The 26570-nt window shown below is 40.5% G+C and overlaps 1 protein-coding gene across 1 annotated transcript in view; it reads right to left on the bottom strand.

Moving 5' to 3' along the window:
- DIAPH1 (diaphanous related formin 1) overlaps positions 1-26570 on the bottom strand; it is a 96413-nt gene that overhangs the window by 49616 nt on the left and 20227 nt on the right. The window contains exons 2-17 of the mRNA XM_082836892.1: positions 20227-20253; positions 19061-19216; positions 16288-16389; positions 15819-15949; positions 15538-15624; positions 14631-14694; positions 13310-13449; positions 11984-12092; positions 11413-11523; positions 10986-11104; positions 10198-10314; positions 9454-9569; positions 7680-7744; positions 6575-6754; positions 4675-5442; positions 3673-3787 (exon numbers count right to left, since the gene is read on the bottom strand). Coding sequence (XP_082693018.1) covers positions 3673-3787; positions 4675-5442; positions 6575-6754; positions 7680-7744; positions 9454-9569; positions 10198-10314; positions 10986-11104; positions 11413-11523; positions 11984-12092; positions 13310-13449; positions 14631-14694; positions 15538-15624; positions 15819-15949; positions 16288-16389; positions 19061-19216; positions 20227-20253 — 2407 coding nt within the window. The remainder of the gene's footprint in view (positions 1-3672; positions 3788-4674; positions 5443-6574; positions 6755-7679; positions 7745-9453; positions 9570-10197; positions 10315-10985; positions 11105-11412; positions 11524-11983; positions 12093-13309; positions 13450-14630; positions 14695-15537; positions 15625-15818; positions 15950-16287; positions 16390-19060; positions 19217-20226; positions 20254-26570) is intronic.

Raw genomic sequence — 26570 nt, 5'->3', positions numbered from 1 at the left:
TTAAGTCTGTCAACCAGAGCACCAAGAGAGGGAGGCTCAAAACTGCATCAGAAAAGGCAGAGCAGATGAGTTACCCTGATCACGGTGGGTACTGTGGCACTGGGTCCACATGCAGCACCTCCATCTGCTACTTGATGCCCATGTACACGATGTCAAAGCAACTATTCTGTCACCAAGAAATACACATTAGAACAAGCCCTGACATTCAAATACTGCTTGCATCACTATAGACTTGCAGAGTAACTCAAAGGAAAAGAAAGCAAGAAAATGTAGAAGAAAAAAATAAACCAAACATTAAAGTCAGTAAAACACTGAAAATGCAAGGAAGAAATAATTTTTAAAGGGAGCAGCATTTGTTTCTTGGGAGAAGATGACTGGAAACATACAGATGTAGTGTGGCTGATGACAAGCAGGAAGGTTTCGTTGCATGTGATAACTGTTAAGAGTTGGGTAAACCATAAGTACTTGTTTGATAGGAAAAAAAAAAATCTATCCCAGGAATTGTTTTAAATGAGTAAGATTTAGGATGTTTGGAAAATTGTTCATGATTTAATAATTTTCAAGAACACCTTCTCTAGTGCTTCCTAATAAAAAGACTGGGAAATTAAGGCAGGGTGCCAATTTAACACCTGAAAGTGCTAACTAAAGTAAAGATATTTAAAGACTAGCTAGAAATGTCCTTCGTCAAAGTAGCAGCAAACTACTAATGATGATTATTATTACATGAAAATCAATACTGACACTAAACTAAATTGACTAATTCATACTTATTCCTTTCAGATTAAGATACAGAGATTTCTAAGAATAATTTAAGGGGCGGGGGCGGGAGCCAAAGCTGTCAGGAAGTTAGAATCATCAATGAACAGAAAATAGTTTCCAGGGCAGAAATTGAAGGCTAAAAGAACATTAAAAAGTTTGGTTACACTGTTGAAAATAACAAACGATGAGATAAGGTCTTGCTTAGGTATTTAAAAAATACTACAGGGCTTCTCTGGTGGCGCAGTGGTTGAGAATCTGCCTGCCAATGCAGGGGACACGGGTTTGAGCCCTGGTCTGGGAAGATCCCACATGCCGCGGAGCAACTGGGCCTGTGAGCCACAACTACTGAGCCTGCGCGTCTGGAGCCTGTGCTCCGCAACAAGAGAGGCCGCGACAGTGAGAGGCCCGCGCACCGCGATGAAGAGTGGCCCCCGCTCGCCGCAGCTAGTGAAAGCCCTCGCACAGAAACGAAGACCCAACACAGGCAAAAATTAATTAATTAATAAAAAAAAAAAAAACACTACATACCAGGACTTCCCTGGTGGCACATTGGTTAAGAATCTGCCTGCCAATGCAGGGGACATGGGTTCAAGCCCTGGTCTGGGAAGATCTCACATGCCACGGAGCAACTAAGCCCGTGTGCCACAACTACTGAGCCTGTGCTCTAGAGCCCGCAAATCACAACTACTGAAGCCCGCATGCCTAAAGCCCGTGCTCCGCAATGAGAAGCCACCGCAATGAGAAGCCCGAACACCGCAATGAAGAGTGGATGCTGCTCGCCACAACTAGAGAGAAAAGCCCTTGCACAGCAATGAAGACCCAACGCAGCCAAAAAAAAAAAAAAAAAAAAAAAAAAAAAAAAAAAATACATACACACACACTACATACCAATTCACAGTGGGAATAAAATGCCGAGGCAAACCACTAAACTGCAGAAAACTCCACTGCAATCAACAGCAATACAAATGTACAGGATAAAAGAAGGATGGTGACAGAGCAGGCAGGAAAAAGGACCGAGTCAGTGTACGTTTGCAGTGGCACTCAGAATGCAGCCACCAGAAAGAAAATGACACCAGAGGCCAACACAGGGATGTATTCTGTGAACTTACAAATTTGATTTTGATTGTCAACTAGTCTTTGCTGATATTCTAGAGTAGTATAAGTGGTCATTATCACAGCATTTTTAATAGCAGGTAGAAGTAATTCTCCGAGCTGAACTTTAGCTCAGAAGGTGATATATCTCTTAGAGGAAAAGGCAACTTTGCCCAGAATGCTAGGGCAACAGGGCAGGCCTGAGCACTGTGATCTTTGACTCCTAGATACATATGTGTAACTAGGGGCTGCCAGAGGCACAGGTTTCTTTTCTTTCTTTCTTTCTTTCTTTTTTTTTTGTATTTTGGCTGTGTCATGCCATGCAGCATGCGGGATGATTCCCTGACTAGGGATGAAACCCGGGCCTCTGCAGTGAAAACACCGAATCCTAACCACTAGGCCACCAGAAAACTCCCTCTGTTAGGTATCTTATTAGAATGAAGTGCAGCCTAGTCCCATCAGATCACTTAAGGAAAAAAGTAGTAACTGTCTTTAAAAATGCTTATTTACTGGCAGCGGGAGGGAGGAGTGCTCTGAAGTTGCACTTAATTGTCATCACTAGGGTCATAATAAACCTCTAAATAAACAAAAAAGCTGGAAGAAGATGGAAATACAAAATTATTAGGTTGTAACTGTCATTAGGTACATGACAATACCTTGCAAATACTGCATCCCTCTGGGGAAATAACTGTAAGTGTCCCATCACAAGACAGCACGAAACCACAAGAATTAGGAAGTGAAGAAAGAAAAGGGCAAAATAGATCAGCTCTTCTAAAATAAAGGGGAAGATATGAAGGTGAAAAAGAAAAGCAAGAATTTATATGAAAAGACAGACCAGAAGTCAAGACCCCTGGATCTGGCCATATAAAACCTCGGGCAAGCTACCTAACTAATAAGGCTATGTAAGCTATGGAACGGAGATAATATACACCCAACCTACCTCATAAGGTTTCTTTGCAGTCCTAATAGGGTAGAATATGTTAAAGCACTTTGAAATTTGTAAAATACAACACAAATGTAAAGTAACAGTATTATTTAAGTTGTCCCTCACCTTCCAAAGAAAGAGCAAGTATATTGTAGCTTCAACTTAAAATAATTTTCTTCCCTGTCAGCTAACATCAGAGCTACTGGTCCTTCTGGACTCTCAAGAAAAACCTAGCAAAAGAGAAATCAATCCCCAATTTCTAGTCTTAGTTTTCTAAAGAGAAATCCCTTTACATCTGTTTCATTTTTTTTCTCTAATATTCAAGAGACCCAACTACAAGGCTCTTCTGTATTCTTACCTTTTGAAGCTGCAGGAGCAAAGTGCCAGGAAGGAGAAAGCATCAGATATTGGAAAGAAATGGAAAAAAGAAAAGGGATCACATATGGTTCTTTGTTATTTTACAAACACAGTTGTTCAGCCACCTCACCTACTAAAGACTCTGCTCAGCTCTTATCAATTACATATGTAGGTCTAAAGAAGGCGCCTTAAAGGCAGTGCCAGAATCCATTCAAGAGTATCATCAAAATGATACTCTCAGACCAGCCTGAGCTCTGTCACATTAACCTCATATCCCCACAAGTTACACTTGTGTAAAATACCTACATGCATGTAAAATACCTACATGCAAAAAAACTGGGGGGAAAAATACGTACACGCAACAGTTCTCTTTGCCAACTCCAGCATCCCCAGAATACAAAACCAGCTTATTTTCTTCTGAATAGGAACTCCCAGCTCTCTTCAACCCTCACCCAGGGAAGGGAAAGAAATGGGAGACCCCCTTAACAAATGTTCTAAGTCCTACACTGGCCCTTTGCATGAAAGAGGAAAGGACTCACTCTTGGTCTGGGCAGAAAAGGTAAGGGTAAGTTTGGCGAAAAGTTCATTGTTCTCAAATCGGTCCTCCTTCACCTTTGTCCAGAAGCAGTCTTGGGAAAGGTCCTCAGCGACAAACTGTGGATACAGGCAGGTGTTAAGAGTTACTAAACTGAGCTCTGTACTTTCCATCCTAGAAAACTGATTAAGATGCAAAAGAAGCAGCTCGCTGGTTATTGTCAACGTCATACTAAAATAAGACTAACCTGAGACACAGAGAACAGCTATGCTCTTTGTGGTGGGACCAGGAGACGCTGATTCCAGGTTATGTGTTTATTGGTGATTATTCAACAACTAGAATCAGTTATGCTGCTTATCCTCCTTCTAACCCCAAATCCTCTACTTTTAGAAGCATTAAGGCTTTATTTCACATCTTCCCTTGCTCTACATTACACTTTTCCCATCAGGGTGGTGAACTGTACCAAATTTGTTCACTTTATATGAACAAATCCCTAAGCTCCTTTATTTTACCTTGGTTTCCAGAAGCAAAAGGCTGATGCAGAATCACAGCGCTCTCAAACACACACTGTGCCATGCAAACATATCCTGTGTAACTTATTTACCGGGGTGGGGGTGGGTGGGAGTGGTAGGGAGTTGTATCCATAAATCCATGACTTTTGGATCAGCAAAATTTATCAGTACCTTGCAGATTGGTGAAATGACTATTATCAAACTGTGTGGTATCCCATGGCACTCATATCCTCAGAGAAAAGGGCAAAAATATTAACTTAAGGATAAGTTTAGGTTTTGTAGCAGAGTATAGGGCTCGAAGAACTCTCCCGAGTGATATCCAGCATATAGGATTTGCCTATTATCTGCTGAATAAACATACACATGAGTGAAACTTGAAGACAGACAGATGTGAGCCATAAGAAAGGGAAGCCCAACCATGCACAAAACACAAAGTAGGAAACTGAAGTGGTCTCTTAAAATTTACTGATGAAGAGATGGACAGAAATTCTCACCTTGGACCAGTTTGGCCTCCGGAGCTGTACCTCTGGCTTGTAAAGTTTCTTTGGGGTTAATCCAAATGGCAGAACTGGGGCTGCAGGAACTCCAAAAGGGAGAGGTGGAGGAATACCAGGGCCTCCAGGAAATGGAGGGGGTGGAGGGATTCCACCAGGAAGAGGGGGAGGGGGAGGTAGCATTCCTGGTCCTCCAGGCAAGGGAGGAGGAGGTGGGGGGATGCCAACACCCCCAGGCAAAGGCGGAGGTGGGGGGATGCCAACACCCCCAGGCAAAGGCGGAGGTGGGGGGATGCCAACACCCCCAGGCAAAGGCGGAGGTGGGGGGATGCCAACACCCCCAGGCAAAGGCGGAGGTGGGGGGATGCCAACACCCCCAGGCAGAGGAGGGGGTGGGGGGATGCTGGCACCCCCAGGCAGAGGAGGGGGTGGGGGGACGTAGGCACCCCCAGGCAAAGGGGGAGGTGGGGGGATGCAGGTACCCCCAGGCAGAGGAGCGGGTGGGGGGATGTAGGCACCCCCAGGCAGAGGAGGAGGAGGAGGTGGTGGAGGAGGAATGGCCCTACCCCCAGGAAGAGGGGGTGCAGAGGCTGTGCTAACCTCTCCTGGTAAAGGGGGTGAGGGGGGACTGACAGGCCCAGAGTCACCAGGTAAAGGAGGGGCAGGGGGAAAAGTAGCACTGCTAGGAGGGGCTGCAGCAGTAACTGCAGTGGAGAGTGAAGCCACTTCTTTCTTGGCATCTTCCAGTTCCTTGGACAGCTTGGCAACCTAAAGAAATAACACCAATGGGAGTACTTCTCACTCCACTTCAGGGACCACTGGGGCTGGAAAGGACCCAAGAAGTTACTTAATCCAAACTTCTCACTTTACACATGAAGGGAGTGAAAAGAGTCAGACAGTTGAAAGGCTCCACCTAAAGTCACATAGCTATTTAGTGACAGAGACAAAACTAGAATTCAGGTCTTCATGTTCCTAGTTCAGTATGCTTTGCATTAAAATGGCAACTTCAAAGTTTATGTTAAACTCTCCCTTTGATTAGAAAACGCAAAGATCGGGACTTCCCTGGTGGCGCAGTGGTTAAGAATCTGCCTGCCAACGCAGGGGACACAGGTTCAATCCCTGGTCCGGGAAGATCCCGCGGAGCAACTAAGCCTGTGCACCACAACTACTGAGCCTGAGCTCTAGAGCCTGCGAGCCACAATTACTGAGCCTGCGTGCTGCAACTACTGAAGCCCACATGCCTAGAGCCCGTGCTCCACAACAAGAGAAGCTACCGCAACGAGAAGCCTGCACACAGCAACGAAGAGTAGCCCCTGCTCACCGCAACTAGAGAAAGCCCGCGCGCAGCAACAAAGACCCAATGCAGCCAAAAATAAAATAAATTAATTTTTTAAAAAAGAAAGAAAATGCAAAGATCAAGTAAATCAAATATTCTAGGTATGTAATTAACATATGTGCTATACAGGTAATTATATAACCACCTAGGTGATCAAGTTATCAAGTATCACAGATCATATAAATATCTATAACTGCAGAGAGTGTGTGGGCATAAATCTGTCCAGAGATGACTAAAATAAGAGAAAAATAGCAAATATGAGAACAGTTTATTTAGTATTTACTCCTAAATTTATTAGAAGGCTATTATCTTTATTTCTGGGTAGTACTGTGACTCATCTATTCTTTGTGTTGTTCTGTATTTTCCAAATTTTCCATCTATGTATTACTTACTTCCAAAACAAAACAGCTTATGATTTTAAAAATATGTGCCATCTAACTAGATTACCTATTAGTATCTGAACCCTCCCTGGGAGTAAGGTGACAGTCCTGCTCCAACACAAGCTCACTCTGACGCTGCTGATGGCAGTTACAGGTCACTCTGCCTTCTCTGTTCAGATATTACCTCTCCTGTGAGCTGAGACACTTCTGCTTCCAGGTTCTGTTTCTCTGTGGCAATTTTTTCCTTTTCAGAACCCAATGCATCCTTTTCTCCCTGAAGATCCTGGAGCTTCTGCTCAAAGTCACTTTCCATCTTTTTCATTTCCACCTGTAGCTCATGTCGAGCTGTTAACTCTGAGTCCAGCTAGAGGAGAAAGAAATCAGGCTCCCAGTAAGCTCTCCAACTCAGCAAAGGCCAGGTGTTAGTCCCCATAATTTACTGTTTTGTGCTAATCCTTGATCCATTGAGCCCACTGACCCAAGGGATGCCTGGAAAAAAGGCCACCATGATTTCAACCTTAAAATCAAGGTTAAAGGAGGGGTAAGCCAGGGATTATTTCCATAGTCTATCTATACTTGGAGTTATTTTTAAAAACAGCAACAACTAAGATTTTAAAGACATTTAACCAGGACAGCTAAGGTGCACAATCCCAGTATTCTCAAGGATCAAAAACCTATCAACAATAGGAGTCCTTGGGCTTCCCTGGTGGCGCAGTGGTTGAGAGTCCGCCTGCCAGTGCCGGGGACATGGGTTCGTGCCCCGGTCTGGGAAGATCCCACGTGCCGCGAAGCGGCTGGGCCCGTGAGCCATGGCCGCTGAGCCTGCGCATCTGGAGCCTGTGCTCTGCAACGGGAGAGGCCACAACAGTGAGAGGCCCATGTACCGCAAAAAAAAAAAAAAAAAATTAAAAAAACAAAAACAATAGGAGTCCTTAATCAAAGAGAAAAAGAGAATTCAGACATATTCCAGTTCCTGTTGTTCTATGGATAAAAGGCCTGAGTCGCCAAGCAAACCCAAGTGCTGTCAATGTTATATGAGAGTGTCACCTGTCTTTCCTCCTGCTCAGGGGCCCAAGAACTGTGCAAACTCACGACTGACTAGCTCCTCATGATCACATCCACACCACTTTCTCCACTGAGTAACCTACAGCAGAAAGGGTTCCCCTAGGAACTGCTACTGTGTGCTAAACACTGAATATATCACAGGTAACTGTTTCACATGTCAGAAAAATCAAAATCCTTAGATAAAGAAAGATATATTCCAATTATTTTTGATCTCTCATACATACCTTTTTTTCCAGCTCTGTAGCTTTGGCTTCAGATTTCTCCACCTTTGTTTTATCAATCATTTGATCTAAAAAGAAGGCAAACAGTCAGGAAGTCAAGTTCCCAATTCTCGTATTCCCCTCTCTCTGCCTAAGCCCTTCTACATAACCAAAGGGCAGTCTTTGTTCTTTTTATTTTTCTTAATAATGTTCTGTACTAGACAAAGAAATGGAACTTAATGTTCTGTACTAGACAAAGAAATGTTCTTAATGTTCTGTACTAGACAAAGAATGTTCTGTACTAGACAAAGAATGTCTGTACTAGACAAAGAAATGTTCTTAATGTTCTGTATTAGGCAAAGAAATGTTCTTAATGTTCTGTACTAGACAAAGAAATGTTCTTAATGTTCTGTACTAGACAAAGAATGTTCTGTACTAGACAAAGAATGTTCTGTACTAGACAAAGAATGTCTGTACTAGACAAAGAAATGTTCTTAATGTTCTGTACTAGACAAAGAATGTTCTGTACTAGACAAAGAATGTCTGTACTAGACAAAGAAATGTTCTTAATGTTCTGTACTAGACAAAGAATGTTCTGTACTAGACAAAGAATGTCTGTACTAGACAAAGAAATGTTCTTAATGTTCTGTATTAGGCAAAGAAATGTTCTTAATGTTCTGTACTAGACAAAGAAATGTTCTTAATGTTCTGTACTAGACAAAGAATGTTCTGTACTAGACAAAGAATGTTCTGTACTAGACAAAGAATGTCTGTACTAGACAAAGAAATGTTCTTAATGTTCTGTACTAGACAAAGAATGTTCTGTACTAGACAAAGAATGTCTGTACTAGACAAAGAAATGTTCTTAATGTTCTGTACTAGACAAAGAATGTTCTGTACTAGACAAAGAATGTCTGTACTAGACAAAGAAATGTTCTTAATGTTCTGTACTAGACAAAGAATGTTCTGTACTAGACAAAGAATGTCTGTACTAGACAAAGAAATGTTCTTAATGTTCTGTACTAGACAAAGAATGTTCTGTACTAGACAAAGAATGTTCTGTACTAGACAAAGAATGTCTGTACTAGACAAAGAAATGTTCTTAATGTTCTGTACTAGACAAAGAATGTTCTGTACTAGACAAAGAATGTCTGTACTAGACAAAGAAATGTTCTTAATGTTCTGTACTAGACAAAGAAATGTTCTTAATGTTCTGTACTAGACAAAGAATGTTCTGTACTAGACAAAGAATGTTCTGTACTAGACAAAGAATGTCTGTACCAGACAAAGAAATGTTCTTAATGTTCTGTACTAGACAAAGAATATTCTGTACTAGACAAAGAATGTTCTGTACTAGACAAAGAAATGTTCTTAATGTTCTGTACTAGACAAAGAATGTTCTGTACTAGACAAAGAAATGGAACTTTCAGTTAAGTTCAACATATAATTTCTGAGTGCCTGTTATGCAGTAAGGCCACCATGTCAGGTGGCACAGAGAACACCTACAAGTAATACTTATGAATCTCTGGGACCAGCAGGAGTAGCAGACAATAGCTGAAGTCCCTTCAAAACGTGGGGTGGTGTATGAGACAGGATAAATTTTTAGAATTATGTAGAAATAAACTAAAGGCCTATATATTCCTAGCACAGGTATTGGTTATATCACCTAAGAAAGGGTGAAAATGGAAATACCAGGGGCTAGAAAAGTATCTTCTCTGAAATTTTCACTGAAAGAATGATGCAAAATGAAAGATAGAAGAAGCAATGTTTTATGGAACCAGACAGACAAATATCTTACCAATCAATCCCTCAATATCAACCTGGAGGTGCCGGCACTTGAAGTCAGGATCAGCCCCATTCTTGTGCAGAACTATCTGAGAAATACATTCTTCAATCAACTTATAGTACTGCGGTCTACAGAAGAAACAAAATAAGGTTATTCAAGGAAAACCAAAATAAAATTTTGGTATTCAGGATCAAGAAAGGTAACTGTTTTGACAGCAGAAGGACCTGAGGATAAATGTTCTGGAAAAGACCTTTTCATAAAATTAACAGAGTATTGCTGCCATGCTAAGAAATCCCCCTCTTCCACATCAGCTACCCCATCTACTTCAGATAGTCAAAACTTCTTGCCATCTGCCTCCGAGTGCAAATCCTTTTCCATCTAAAATTCGAGCTTGATCCTGCCTGTGATGGATACTACTATTGCTGAATCTCTACTCTACTGCTTGAATCTCATGTTCCAACATGAATCAACTTTAAATGGCTGCCTTCCTTTGCTATCATCTTCACTCCACCCCACCACCCCATTCCAAAAGAGGGAGGCAGTTCACCTTATACACTCTCATCTCTTCCACAGAGATGCCTTTCAGTTGGATTAAAGGGACAACTGGCAACTTCCTTAATGTCTGAAACTAAAAATGAACTCTAATCCATGTCTTTGTCTTTTCCTTTTCTCTCTACAGACAATCTTTGAATTTAAGAAGTTTGCACTCTCCACTTAGGCTCAAATTCAAAACTTCCCACAGGTATACCACCTTACCTGGCCTCGTAGTCATTTCGGACTAAGAGTAGGTGCTGCAGGATGGACAGGAAGTGTTGCTCTGCCTTTGAATCCTTCACTGTGTTTAAGAGAATCTGGAAGACTTCACTGAAGTCAGTGGAAAAGGAGAAGAGGCTAAGGAAAGCATATATTTAGAAACTAAGTTTGACAGGTAGCTTGCCCAACTCTCGGGAGAAGTAGCAAGATGCCACTTCTATTCTAACAGCTGTTCCTCCTGTAAACCCTGCCCTAAACTTTAAGCTCTATAAACTTTCTTTGGCCAGGGGACCAGTGGGTCAGCGGGTACTATACACAGAGATAGAAAACTCCTAGTACTTGGCTTGAAAATCGAGCAGTAGACAAGACACAAAAAGGTAACTGCCTCAAAGTCACTTGTGGCAAGTATCAATAGGTAACCAAATTATTCCCCGTCAGTCTCATGGAAACATACAAGAGAGCAAATTACAACCTCACTCCCTGACTTGTCTATGTTCTCCCAAAACCAGCTCTACATCTTAATAAGCTAAGCTATCATGTTCTAGGAGGTCTATACTAATTTTGATGGCTGCTTCCATGTTGAGCAACCCTCAGATCGCCTTTCCCAACTTCTCTGGTCCACAATGACGTAAATATATCCAATGGCAATCAAAAGGCACCTGCCTAATCTACAAAGAAGACAGGGCTAATGCCCTCGTGTAAGTCATCAACTCCACACCATTCCTTACAGGGATCTACAACTGAATGCAACTGAATGTCTGGTGTCTTCAACCCAGTCAGTAAAAGGATATTCCATCTCCATTCGAATGTCATCCAGACGTCCCTTCAGGTCATAGGAATCCTCTTCTCCTTGTTCATCAAACACAGTTAGTTGCACTTTCATATCTTCATTTTCAATCTCTCGAAGGTCCTGTCAACAGCAAAAGTATAGGCCAGGGAACCCAAAAGTGTCCTATGCTGGTTAAAAACCCAAACATTTCAACCTGTTTTTTTTTTTTTAAATTTTGGCGTGCCGCATGGCTTGCGGGATCTCAGTTCCCCAACCAGGGATTGAACCTGGCCCACGGCAGTGGAAGTGCTGAATCCTAACCACTAGACCACCAGGGCACTCCCTCAACCTGGTTTTTAAACTGAAGACCGAAGTCTTCCCAGGGATGATGGGGTTATAAGAGCAGGAAGGAACCAGCCCAGCCTTTCTAATGAAGTGTTGCATCTCACCTGCAACACTTGATGCAGCCCCAAGCGCATCAGTTCGCTTCGGATGTGAACTCGGAAGTCAAGTTCTTCAGCTGGTGTGATGAGAGCATTGATCAGCTGTAGGCATCCCACCTAAAATAAGAAAATTCAGCAGCTGTGTCAATGTTAACTCCTAGAGATCAAGATTCCATTCTCTTTACATGCATTCTGAGGCCCCCAAATATAACCTAGAAGATTCAGTACAAAAACTACAAGAATGACTTCCTTATATATAGCAATACAACTTGGTTTAAACACAGGTCTGGAGAGTTCAGAGGTCTAAAGGATTCCAGAGATTCTACGGTATAATTTGTTCTAGGCCTTGATTTTTCTAGCCTGTAAATAAATACCATGACTTTTTTCCATCTCATAATGAGGAAGACAGTTCTTTCTCTGCCTTCTTGGAGAGAAGGGTAATCATTTTCCCTTCAGAAAGAACTTTGAAATATATATCATTGGTAACCACTCCATGTGTTCTCTTAAAAGGTCAAATGAACTTAAGTCTTTCTATCTTGAATTCTACTTTTGGGCCAAGTTTCATAGGTATACATGCCTTGAGAGCAATGGAGGTCCCACTTTTTAATCCATCCAGCAGTGGCTGAAAACGTTCCACCTCATCCATTTCAGCTCTTTCTGTCATCGCCTCCAAAACTCTTTCATTCCTGCCAGACAGTAAGGAAAGGGAGAGAACTGGTTGGGTGCTCTGACACAGACAGGTACACAACAGGTATATTATACAGAGGCATAGATCAGTTAGGAAACAGACATTAGCAATGTTCTGGATTTCTCACATTCTTCTTCTCATCACCTGGAGCAGAGGCCAGATCAACAGGAAACTAAGGACCATCTCTTCAGAAAAATGCACTCCCTAAAATCCGCCCCAGACTCCTACCTATATTTACCAAATTAAGACCCCTGTTCTATGGCATATAAATTGGTACAACTTTTGGAGGGGCATTTAACAGTACCAATTTTTTAATGCACATAACATTGGCTTACTTCTAGAAAATCTATCTAACATAAACACATAAATATGAAATAATATATGTACAAAGAATATATGCACAAGAATTGATAATAAAATTTTTTATCATCTGGAGCAGGGGTCAGAATGTGCTAAAAAAAATTCTACCTAAAAGTCTAGCAATGAAGGAATCATTAAATTATGGGACGTACAGAGTATGAAATGCTAAACAGCCACTAAAGATAATAAGATAGATCTAGAAGTACTGCCAGAGAAGAATGTCCAAGAGCTACTGTTAAATAAAAAGAAACAAGTTGAAAAGAATGGTGGTATGATTTAGCTTTTGTTAAACCAAACCCTTCCACAAAAATAAAAATCTATCCTATACATGAGATTGGTTTTATAGGCATAAGCCATCTTTCCTTAATTCTAAGAAACCATCTTTTGGAGTGGCAGGTGTGTTAGAATTTAGTAAATATTTGTCTGTGCTAGAAAATGATCTATGAGACTGTACCACACCATTAACAGTGGTTACCTCTGCTGAATAGGGTTTGCCAAAGGGATGATGTTGTTAAATTGTACTTCATATACTTCTATGTTGTTTGAATTTTAAAAATAATGGTGTGTTACTTCTGAATTTTAAAAAAATGTAAAAAGAAACCCTTGTCCTAGACAATACAGACATTAATGGAGATCTAGGAGATCCTGCTGTACCTTTGATAACCAGTGGTACATGCAGAACAGCTTCCATCTCTTAACAATCTTTCTTAAATATTAAGATACACAGTGTTCATGTAAGAAATATAGTCTTACCTAGTATTTAAGACTAAGTGGACACCCAAGCAACTTAATATTCCTCTAGACTAAAGAAGATGATAAAAAAAATAGAGAAGAAAAATAATTCCAGTCACATACATGTCTTCCGGCTGTGCTAGGATACAAAGAGCAGAAAGCAGCTTAGCTGCGTCAATCATCATGTTGGGAACAGCAGGATCCATGGCTCTGACCAGCAGCAGAATTCCTTCTTCTGTCTCCAACATGGTCTTGATTCCAAACTGGTAGGACAAAAAGAGAAAAGGGAGGCTTAAAGGTGAGAGCATCTAACCAAGGACAAGTTTACGGGTTCTTATGGATTGAATGGTGCTCCTCCCAAAATTCATATGTTTAAGTCCTAACCCCCATTACCTCAGAATGTAACCTTATTTGGAAATAGTGTCATTGGCAGGTGTAATTAGATTACCATGAGGTCAGACTAGAGTAGGGTGGGCCCTTAATCCCATATAATGGTTATCTTTATAAAAAGGGGAAATTTGGACACAGATGTGCACACAGGGAGAATGCCATGTGGACACAAAAGCTGAGATTGGGGTGATGCATCTACAGGCCAAGGAATGTCAAGGATTGCCAGCGAGACACCAGAAGCTAGGAAACAGGCATGGGACATACCCTCTCTCACAGCCTTCAGAAGGAACCTACCCTATCAACACCTTATCTTGGACGTATCGCCTCTAGAACTGTGAGATAAATGAACTTCTGTTGTTTAAGACACCCAGTTTGTAGTACTTTGTTATAGCAACCCTAGCAAACTAATATAGGGTAGAACACTTTTTCCAATATAGCTAAACAGAAATGAGCAGAGCAAAATAATTTTCTAGAAGACACAACAGAATTCTATGTCTTCCAAGAATAAAAACTTTGATTCTTGTGTTTCTTTTCAATGCTCCCCCTAAGCCAGTGGAATAATTATAACAAAATTAAATAGTGAGGAAGACAGATTTGCACTGAGGAACAAATAACTGTAGGATCCCTAAGTTTAAATACTAAACAGACAAAAAAAGAAAAAGAAAGAGGAAGAGAGAGAGAAAGAGAGAAAGAAAAAGAAAGGAAGGAAGAAAAGATTGTAAAGTAGGAATAGACTGGGGAAAAAACAACAACAAATAAGCAGAAAATAAAGTAAACCTTCCAAAAATAATAACTACAGGTCAGGAAATTTAAGAATTAGCAAAAAAAGTATAAACAGAAGAAGAAAATTAAGCCTATCCTCTGAAACAGACATTACAACTGAGGGAAAAGATCCATAAAAGTATGTATATGTGGTGATCAAGAAGTTACGGTACTAAAAGGGAAAGCTAGAAGCCTTGAACCTCATATTCCTAGGTCCCTTTTTGAGTCTGCCAACAGAAGAGAAAAAACAGCGGTCACGATGGGGGTTGAATGAGAATGGGAAATATCTTACCTTGTTGTTCATAAAAGCTTTCAAGCAGCGGATGATCTCATGCTTGTTACGGCTATCGTAGCTTCTGCATGTAGAAGACATAATCAGTGAAGTCCCTTCATTCTATACCCCTCCCCATTTGACTTTTCAATCTTGTAAACAAGGGTCTTAGGAACACTCCCAACTAGTAGCTGAGTAAATTCTAGCACATAGCACTCTACCCTAAAACACTGGGGAAAGAGGTAGCTGAAGAAAGAACCATTGGTTAATCCTCTCATAAACCAAGAATTCAGTATTATATTAAAATCTTCTCTTTAACTCCCTGTAGGCTCCTAAGGGCTAAATTCTATCAGGATAACATCCCACCTATTACTGCTTGCCTCACTGCGTCAGAGGTTTCAAGTCTGTACGTTCAGGAGGTAGAGGTCCTGTGTTTTGTTTTGGAAAGATCCCAGGAAGTAGAGAAATCATTTTGGGTCAGGCTGGCTTCAAGGTAGCCTAACCTAAGACAGTGCAAGGTATCCCCAGAATTATTCCAATCCTGAAGACTATCATAAAGCTAGTCCCAAACTGATCAAGTGTATTATAAGACTTCCAAATGAGATATGACCCAGACCAGATCACAGGAGAGCTTTAGACTAAATCAGACCCTGTTTCCAGACTGGATAAGAACCTGTGCTGGGAGACTCACAATCTTATGTGGTATATATCTTGTGTTATTCACCGTGAAATTTAAGTTCCTCCTTTCCCTGTACCTATAATCATCCTTCATTCTCCAGTCACCCCTACGATAAACCCCATTCTCAGCTAACAACATAATATCCTAGTCCATAACTTTCCATTTAACTGCCATTTTCTCCTTTAGAGCAAACAGCCAAGTCCTCTACTACCCTCCACCTAGAAGATGCCAAGACTCGGAAGTCCTCACCCAGCAGTCTCCTCTTTCTCATCATGAAGTCGTTTAAGGATGTCCAATAAGGAAGCCAGGCCCTCAGCACCAAATGTTTGCACCCAACTGTAAGGAAGAGACAAAGACGATGCAATATCAAATCAAATCAATAAATATCCACCAAAATAAAGTATATCCTGGCAACTCTTTACTTCCAATCCAAAACAGTCTCATACTTCCCTGACTCCTTTGATCTTTAATCCCCACCAGTGAGCTCCAACACTGGGCTCTCACTCCTGTTACTACCTCAGAATCCTCACCTGACAGGGTTGTTGTTGAGGGAGACACGAAGGGACTCCAGGCAACTGAGCAGAGGCATATCCCGCAAGCCCGACCTCAGCTCCTGAATGTACATCATAGCTGACCTAGAGCTCTCCTTTTGACTCATGCCCTAGAAAGGAGCATACAGAGATTAGTAAACACTGGACTCAGTCATAAATTGGACCAGAATTAGTTAATACAGTTTAAACAATATGAGGGCAAACACCCATTATATATACCACCAAACTGTGTGAGACTCAGAATTTCCTTCCCATTACCCATACATACTTCATGAAGATCGAATCAGGCAAAAAGTATGTAAGAAAAGTAACTCAAATGAGTAGGTTTATATAAAAGAATGAAATAAAACTGATGTGGACATGAAAAGTTCTATAAAAGTAGCAAAACAAACAGGTCCAAGATAAGGGCACAGTCTCCCACGTCGTGGGTACCTGCCCCAGGACTCACAGCCTTGGAGGTGTGCAAGTACTGGGACACCATCTCTCTCTTGATGATAATGTCCTTCTCCCTCAAAGGTTGCTGTTTTTCCTCATTCAGGTTCATATCCAACTAGAAACGGGAGGAAAAAAGGGGGAAAAATTGCCTTGAATTCCTTACAAGTTTTCAGTGTTTAATGTTTAGTATACTTAGTAAAGAGATGAACACACTAAATGCTTATTGAATAAATAAATTTTCCTGATCCTTAGAGACTTGAGCTATTATAGACGATGGGAATTCCTTAGGGATAAACATGGTTAACATTTTATTATAAATCCCAACAGACATTTTTATACACATACACTAAGTTTTTCCCTAACAAAAGTGGACTCTCAATATAGAGGGAAAACTTATTTTGCATTATTGAAAGAAAAGCAAACATAGTATTTTCTGCACTTAGGATGGACCTTAATCATCTCTTCAGACTGAAGCACTGGATGACTGGCATCATGCAAACACCAGCAAAATCGGCACCACTCTAGGGCCTAAACACCCATTACCCCTGGTTAACTAAGTCCCTGTACAAACTCCTTTCCCATGAAGAAAGAATTGGAAACTGTGACAAATTCCCTCAACAGACATAACCTGGAGTGTGTCATTGGGGGAAAGGCTCTGCTTGACCCTGTTACATATATAACCATGTGTCTGAGCCTCCTATTTTTGTGAGCACAAGTTTAACCCTAACAAGTCCAGAATATTATTTGAAACGGGGAAAGTATAGGAGAAAAAAAAAGGGTATATTCAATTTCTTCCCCACGTGTGTGTTTGTGTATGTGTGTGATGTGTGAAGGAATCACCACCACCAAATTGTCACAGTAATAATTTGACTTCTTTCTGACTCAATTCCTGGTGCTTTCTTCCTCCTTTTACAGATAAATTGAACAAAGAAGTTGCAAAATACTGGCCCTCAGGTTGAATCAGACCCAAAGATAAAGTATGTTTTGTCTGGCTAGCTCAACATTTTAAATTTGAGAGACTTCATATAAAAATATGAATTTATAGCGCCAAGGGATGATATCAGCAAATTTAAGATTATGGAAAACTCTACAGGTCAAACAGCTTCTTCAACAAATTTTTTCTAACAAGAGCAAGGATTAAAGAGAGGGAGGAAAACCTATAGTTCAAATGAAACTTAGTAGAGTATCACAACGGACCTTACCTGGAATTATGATTTGAACAAACAAATTGTTTTTCTAAAAATGACCTAATTCAGGAAATCTGAATGCTGGCTATGATACTTGTTTTTTAAAAAACAATTTTTGTTTTTTTAAAAAAATAGAGATTTCTGGTTTCTTCTGAAAAACAAAAATATCTGGCACTACTGGGCTAGCATTCCCAACTGGAATGCTACAAAACCTACTGGAACTGAATCGTGGTTGGAGTTTATCAAAAATGCCCAAAGTCCTTCATTTTACTGCAGTCCTTTCTCCTTTTTATCATCTTCTATGTAGCCTGCTTAACTTATTTATGCTTCCTCCCTTGGCCCTAAAGACATTTAAATTTGCAATCCAAGGCCAAGAGACTGTCTTGATAGATCATACTCTTGGACTCTTAACACACTTGGATTATTATGAGACAAACTGAAAGCTTCAAGGAAAAGTAATAATAGTAGTACTGGTTGGGTGGTGACTACCACAGGTACCAGGCCTCAGTTTTAAGGGTTTTAAGTGCATGCTTTTAATTAAGTTAGGCCTGCCACTAATCTCTAATTGAATCTGAGATCATAAATCCAAGTTAATATATAGGTCTTATGAAACCTTATAAGCATGTACTCAAAACTTTCCAAGACTTAGCACTAGCGGACATTCACTCAGTGTCCTCCCCACGCAGTGGTCCTCACTGAAGACAGCAAAGTCAGTCACATCCATGCACAGCTCATTATTGAACTGACCTCAGCCCCAACCTTTAAAGGTCTTCTAGTGATTGTAACATCAGAATTCTCTTTCCAGATTCACCACTAAGTAGAAGATCTCAGGCAAACGATGCCTTTCTATTCCTCAGCTTCTTTCCCTCCCTCCCTCCCTTTTATTTATTTATTTTTGGCCGCGTTGGGTCTTCATTGCTGCGCGTGAGCTTTCTCTAGTTGTGGCGAGCGGCAGCTACTCTTCGTTGCGGTGCACAGGCTTTTCATTGCGGTGGCTTCTCTTGTTGTGGAGCACGGGCTCTAGGCTCACGGGCTCCAGCAGTTGTGGCACGCAGGCTCAGTAGTTGTGGCTCACGGGCTCTAGAGCGCAGGCTCAGTAGTTATGGCGCACAGGCTTAGTTGCTTGGCAGCACGTGGGATCTTCCCAGACCAGGGATCGAACCCGTGTCCCCTGCATTAGCAGGCGGATTCCCTGCGCCACCAGGGAAGTCACTCAGCTTCTTCTTCATATAGATTTTGTTGTGAATGTTTTAAAACTTTATCTACTCTGGCTAACCCAAAGGTGGTCATCACACTACCACAAGAGCTGGCCCACTCATTTTATATCTTTGTGGCTAAAGTGCTGCTGGGCTGAAGGACATTAACAAGGTGGTCAGTGATCAGATATTTCCAAGCCTAATTCATAGATTCCAATCTTACGGACTGGCGCTTGTATATGTAGTCCCTTCATTAATGGGACTGCTATTAAGAAGTTTTCTGTTAAGCCTGGAATTTTTTGTAATTAAAGGATAGTTAAGGGGGACTGTACACAAAAAAGGGCCCATCATGCTCGTAAAAGCATTTTCAAGAAGAAGCAATGCTTTGGGGTGGGAAACTTACCAGCATCTGTTCAAAGAGTACTAGAACTTGCTCATCTGAAACATCCTGCAATGACTGTGCAGTGGGATCATCCCCATATGATGCAGAAGAATTTCTATGAGCAGAATTAGGCTTTTCCTTCTCCTTCTTAATTCTCATGCTGGTAAATCTCTCCAGCTGAGAAAGAATAAAAAAGTATTAGCAGTGATCCATTTTCGTTTACACAACAAAGCACACATCAAATAGCCTCTAACTTCTTATACGGGCATGGCTCCTCTGGTTTGTGGCCAGTTCAAGGCTCTTCTGACATGAAAAAGAGAAACCAATCTTCCTTGTACCTAATTTACTACACGGACTCTGTACTCTCACCTTCATCCAAAGATAAGAGGAATGAAGTGTTAAGAACTGGAAACTCTCTAAAAAGAGAAAACTTTGTTCTTTAGCTCCCCTGTCATTTCTAAGCCCTCTAGCAGCACAGAACTGACAGCACCTCATGTGCAGAGTGCTCAGTAAAATGCCTTTTGTTTCCCTCTAGCTATCCAATAATAAATATGGCCAGGCCCTCAGAGGATCTCTCCCTTCAAGAGGTAAGTGTGACCATAGATTTTAATAGATATAAGTCATATACAAGAAACAAGGAAATGCCTTAAAACCAGGAACCATTCCTTCTTCTTTCTTCTGTACGCTCCATAGCACTTGTGTTATGTAAGCAGCAAAAGTTCAGTACATATTCTCCAAAATCCCCTTTGCAAAGAATATAATCTACTTCAGGGGTATATATGTCATCTCTCTGTCAACCAAATGCTTATGAACCACTCCTCAAACCGCAAGGACAAGTGTTCGATTCAAAAAGAGCTACCGATAAGCTGCAGCTTATCGGCACTACCTGATTGAAAATAACAGTAAGTATCTGCAAGCATTCTGGGGCTTCAATGATAAGAGTGACATCCAGACAGCAAGTCAGCTCGGAGTTTAAAGAACATGCCTAACCTTGGAAGCCAATGAATGTGCCAGGAAAATGCATGCAATGGGTCAAACAGAGCAAAGAGTTAGGAAAAAGCTTTGGGATGATCTGAGAATAGAACCCATATCACATTTATAAGTTATAGAAAGTCAAAGTTATTGCAACTGGTAAATATCATAGTGTAGGAAATGAGCCATGCACATGCTGAACAAAATTTCCTTACCTCATCTGCCATGAGCCGCTTCAGAGTCTAGGAACAGGAAAAACGAGGGAGAAGAAAGGGAAGAGAGATCAGTGAAATGCCAGGAAAGCTCCCAAATACCAGATGGGTTGGGGAAAAAAGAGGAGAAAACAAGTTGAAAGGATCTAGGCTCCTTCCCACATGCTAGATTTCTGCCCGACTATTCCTTAGCACATTCCCTTAGGTAAGGGGTAGGAGTTTTAAGGTCACTAAAATACAATAACCCTTTGGGGAAAAAAAGGTGGAGAACTGAAAAAACTCTAAATGGGATGACTGATAAACCTATGAAATGTGTTCAACTGCATTAGTAAACAAGGAAATGCAAACTAAAACCACAACGAGATATCATTTCACACTCAAGACTGGCAAAAATTTTCATGTGTGTCTGTCTAGTCACAGAGCAGCGGGAGCTCTCACACACTGTGGGTGTGAATGTAAATTGCTATGGCCACTTTGGAAAACAGTATGGCATGATCTAGTAAAGTTAAAATATGCAGATATATTACAACTCAACATATCAGTTCCTATAAATCTACCCTTCAGAAACTTGCACATATGTAGCAGGTTGTGTATAACAAGAATGTTCACAGCAACACTGTAATATCTATCAATAAAACAGAGAACAATCCAAATAGCTATCAAGAATAGAATGGATAAACTCGTATAATGGTAGAGTGGAAAACAATTACACAAAGAAAGTGAATGAACTTATAGCTACTCACAAACATAAAAGTGAATGTATTATTTCTTTTACACTGAGATTAAAAACATGCAAGACTAAATTATATTATTTAGGATGTACAATTATAAAGGGAATGATTACCACAAATGGCAAAACAGTGGTTACCTGAAGTGGGTGGAAGAGTAATGACTGCAGAAGGGGACAGGGGGCTTCAGGGGTGCTTACAATAATATTCTATTTCTTGATATGGATGATGGTTACATGGATGTTCTGTTTATAATTATTCTGTATGTTTTATATTCTCTTCTGTATATGTGCTACACTTTACCCCAAAAAATCTGAACAAGCAGGTATTCCAGGAAAGCAGGAATTCTTCATTCTAATACTTAGTTTTAAACCATATCTATTTTTGCTAATGTCCTTAGAAGAGTATAGTAAATGCCTCTTGATGAACTTTTCTCAACTAATGAAAAACTATTTCTGACACTGCCACGAAGTTACTTTACCAACCTTTTTACAGACGAGAAAAATCTATGTCCTTATGTTCATGTGCCCCATGTCAGAGTTCGGTTAAATCCAGTGTGAACTGTGAATCTTAACTTTGCCCTCCACGGTCCAGAGGAGGTCAACCTTCTACTGATGGAATGCTAATCACTCACCCGAAACCATACATACGATCCTTGCTCGGTGTCAATGGAATCTAAAGTTACTTTGTGTGTGCTGTTTACACAAAGTAAAGGCAGAAGGGCAGCAAAGGCAGAAGGATGATGAAGCAGAGACAGCAACACCCAAGGAGACTCACAGTTCCTTTTGTCACCACCTTGTCACCTGACACACAGAGGTGAAACAAGCCACAAAAAGGATGAACGTTTATAGTTAGGTTGCCATTGCGAAGGTTAAACTTATTTGCTCCTAGAGCAAGTGCTTCCAGAACCTTGTCCTCCAAACTCAAAATGTTCCCTCAGAACCAAGCAACAACCCAAACAATTCTGGGATGGATATAACGTAGGTAACAGAACCTGGGTCTAATGAATCAATCTCAGCTGCAGGTTAAGTTAAAGAACAACAAACCAGCAGCTTGTTCTGTCTGCAGACTCTTATTTCTCTTCCCTCCATCCCCACTATTGAAGTTCACGCCACTATGATCTCCTGTTTGATTTACTGTAATAGCCTCCTAACTGATCTCCTTGCCTTCAATCCCATCTGCCCAACACAAAATCCATTCTACATACTATACCCAAGAGTAATCGTTCTAAAATGCCAAGCTGTCCATGTTATTTCCCATTTAAAACCCTGCAATAGTTCCCTACTGCCCTCAGGTTAAGATCCAAATTCCTTAGCATGGCATATGACACTTCTGGCTTCTCTCCCTTGACTCATCTCTCAACAAACCCTCCGTTTCAAACTCTATGTTCTGGGCATCCTAACTAGTTTGCAGGTCCACAAACAGATCTTGCTGTCTCACAACCCAAGACTTTCTCTATGCTGCTGCTTCCCTCAGACTAGACTGTGCTTTCAAGGCTAGCTCCAACAGGCCCTACAGGATGATACCTCCTCTAATTGGATGGGTACCTCTCCTTGTGTGTATATAGAAATAGGTACTTTCCTGTCTCACAGCACTAGAAGTGGATTACAACTCTCTTTTGATTGCCTCCTCTAGCCATTTCCAGACTAAGTTCCTTCAGGGTAGAGCCTAAGACTTAGTCATTATATCTCCTATGAACAAATACCATAATCTGGGGCTGCTCTCCTAAAATACCAATCCCTGCAAAAGCCCTCAAATCTATTCCACCTCTTCACTGCATTAGTGAAGAAACTGAAGCCCAGACAGGTGGAGTAAATCACTGAGGTCACATGAATAAGGGCAAGCTGGGTATGGAACTCTGGTCTCCAGATTCCAAAGCCCTAAATATTTGCATTCTCCAGATTCTTGTCTTGTTCCCATTTAATGCCCGCTAACTGTTGCCTTTACATACAAAAGTAAACATCTCTTTTCTTAAGAAGGAAGAAACCAGTCTCCCTTGCTTTCCTTGGTGCATCATTAGAAACAGATTTATTCCTTAAAAAAATTATCCATGCTTTAGTGCTCAATTTGAGTAAGGACAGTAAAAATGATCCATGCATTTCCTCAACTACTCCAACAGAGGGCAGCATCTACCAGCAAAGTGAATCACAGTACTACCGGCAAAATTCTGTTTCAGAACCCAACAGAACACCCAAACAGCAAGCTCAATTCCATTACTGAAATGGAACCTGCTGCTACAGTATACTGAGGGTGTATTAATTTACTTATTTAATACTATGTGTGCTTTCCTTACAGATCTTGAACATACAGTTTACAAACAGCTTTTTTTTTTTTTAACTGTACCATTAACTGTTTTGTGGATTCTCTGAGATATGCAACAAGAGGTTCCTAGCTCATGAAAAGTAAGAAGGACTAAAAATAGTGGAGACCTTGAAGATAAATGCTACTGGAGCTATATTTATGCCTTATGCCCCAGAGGTTCAAGTTTTTTAACATAGTCTCTAATGATCCCACCTACTTCTTTCTAAATGCTTCTACACTCACCTTTCTCCTTGTTTGCTATCAATTATTTTCTGCCCCCAAACTATAAACCCTTACTTATCTTCACTAAATACTTCATCGTCCTGTCCCTCCTACTGAGTCTTCCACTAAAACTATACTAAAACCTTTAACTACAAATACAGATACTGAAGGAAGCATAAATACGGAATGAAATTTTTTAGCATATCAAAATCTGCTCATGAATACAGATTAATAGTAACTTCCAGATAAAAGACAGTAGACTGAATCAAATTTCCCCGCTTTTTGAAACCCTTCTAAATCTACAGAAAAGGAATTTTTAGAAAGAAAAAATGATAGAGGAAAGGAGCCTACAAGGTTGGGAAGAACAAGAAAAGCGTAATTGCAATCAACTTTTGAAGCTAGGACTAAGACCCAACAGACCTAAGAAAACTGAGTCCTAAACCTGCCATAGGAAAAGCTAATGACCAATCCAAATTGTACTTCAGGATCCTCAACAGGCTCAGGAATTAGCAGCACCAGGTACCTATAGAAATGGGCAGTTGGAGGGAGGGGGAGACCCAAAAATAAGATTGGTTTGAAAGCTGTTTAAGAAGCAGTTGGACAGGTAGATCCTCCATTACCCCCCAACACCCCTCCCCCCATGCCATTGGGAGACTACCCTCCCTTACTCCAGCAGAAGTCTGGAAATTTATTCTTAGAAGAAACACAGATCTCTGGATCAGGGGATGCCAGGCACAGTTGTGGGCAGAGATCCTATACCAAAAGGAAGAGTAATAATCTATGCATACTATAAGCTGAGACACCCAGCACCTTCCCCCTTCTAGTTTCTCAGGACCCCAGCACCCCAAAACCCTTACCCTTGAGGCAGAAGGTTGGAAGAGCCTTCTCTGGGGAATTGAAAAACAACATTAAGCTACTGACATAGTCCAAGCAGATGAACCATGCCATCCAATATGGTAGCTACCAGACACAGGTAACTATTAAGCACTTCTAATGTACCTAGTGCAACTGAAAAAGGAATTTTTCATTTTATTTAATTTTATCGAAATTTAAAATTAAAAGCTAATATTTTATTGTTATTGTTAAACTTAAGTATCAATGTGTTTGGAACACGCTAGGTATGTGAATCTACCTTTCACCTGTAAATTTTTTCAAATCTAAATACACATCAAGTATCTTCATGAAAATTTAGCATCCAAATTGAGATGTGCTATAAATGTAAAATAAAAACTGGAGTTCAATAACTTCATATAAAAAACAGAAGGTAATAATTGTTATATCTATTACATGTTAAAATTGTTATATCTATTGTTATAGATATATATAATTGTTATATATAATTATATATAATTGTTATATCTATTACATGTTAAAATAATGTTTTAGATATACTGGATTAAAAATTTTATTATTAAAGTTAATTTCACATGTTTCTTTTCACTTTTTTCTTTCTTTTTCTGTGGCTACTAGAAAATCTAAAATTACATATGTGATTCACATTATATTTCTATTGGACAGGGCTAGCCTACAATAAACTGCACAGCTAACAAACCCTACCCATGCATCCAGAGTTACCAATGAGTTTTTTAGCCCCTCATTTTTAAACATTAACAGACAACCAAGGATTATCAAACACATGAGGAAAAATCCTAATAAGAGAGGGGGAAAAAGCAACTCATTATACAGAGACTATGCAAGAAAAAGAAAGATTAGGAAAAAAAATTAATATCCACAAGGGAGAACATAATGCCATTTTTTTAAATTGTTTTTTTTAAAGTTTTGGCCATGCTGTGCGGCATCCATTATCTTAGTCCTCCGACCAGGGATCAAACCCACACCCCCTGCAGTGGAAGTGCAGAGTCTTAACCACTGGACCGCCAGGGAAGTCCCTATAATGTCATTTTAAAAAGAAACATTCAGAGGAAAAAGAACCCTGAGAAATTGAACACATGAGAACAGAAACTCAAGAGAAAACTCAATATAAGGGCTGGAAGATAAGAATTTGAGGATATCTCCCAAAATTAGAGCAAAAAGACAGAGATGGAAAAATAAGAGAGTAAAGATAAGAAAATTAGATCAGTTTGGGAGGTCCAATATCCAAATAACAGGAGAACAGAGGAGGAAGCTATCGAAGAAATAATTCAAGAATATCTCCCAGTACTGAATGTAAGTTGGTGCAGCCACTCTGGAAAACAGTATGGAGGTTCCTCAAAAGACTAAAAATAGAGTTGCCATATGATCCAGCAATCTCACTCCTGGGCATATACCCAGAAAAAAACTATAATTTTAAAAGATACATGCAACCCTATGTTCACAGCAGCACTATTCACAATAGCCAAGACATGGAAACAACCTAAATGTCCATCAACAGATGAGTGGATAAAGAAGACATGGTTTATATATACAATGGAATACTACGCAGCCATAAGAATGAAAGAAATAATGCCATTTGCAGCAACGTGGATGTACTGAGAGATTATCATACTAAGTGAAGTAAGTCAGAAAGAGAAAGACAAATACCATATGATATCACTTACATGTGGCATCTAAAATATGGCACAGGGCTTCCCTGGTGGTGCAGTGGTTAGGAATCCTCCTGCCAATGCAGGGGACACAGGTTCGATCCCTGGTCCGGGAAGATCCCACATGCCGCGGAGCAACTAAGCCCGTGTGCCACAACTGAGCCTGCACTCTAGAGCCCACGAGCCACAACTACTGAGCCCAAGCGCCTAGAGACCGTGCTCCGCAACAAGAGAAGCCACCGCAATGAGAAGCCCGCGCACCGCAACGAAGACTAGCTCCCATTCGCCGCAACTAGAGAAAGCCCGCACACAGCAACGAAGACACGATGCAGCCAAAAATAAATAAATAAAATAATAATTTTTTAAATTAAGAAAATAAAAATAAAATATGGCACAAATGAACCTATCTATGAAATAGAAACAAACTCATAGACATAGGGAACAGACTTGTGGTTGCCAAGGAGGGGGGTGGGGGAGTGATGGATTGGGAGGCTGGGGTTAGCAGATGCAAACTATTATATCTAAAATGGATAAACAACAAGGTCTTACCACATAGCACAGGGAACTATATTCA

The sequence above is a fragment of the Leucopleurus acutus genome (genome assembly GCF_964270905.1).
Source record: "Leucopleurus acutus genome assembly, chromosome: 3".
In the NCBI taxonomy this organism is placed as follows: Eukaryota; Metazoa; Chordata; class Mammalia; order Artiodactyla; family Delphinidae; genus Leucopleurus; species Leucopleurus acutus.
The sequence above is the reverse complement of the archived record's forward strand: the minus strand, read 5'-3'. Positions and strand labels throughout refer to the sequence as shown.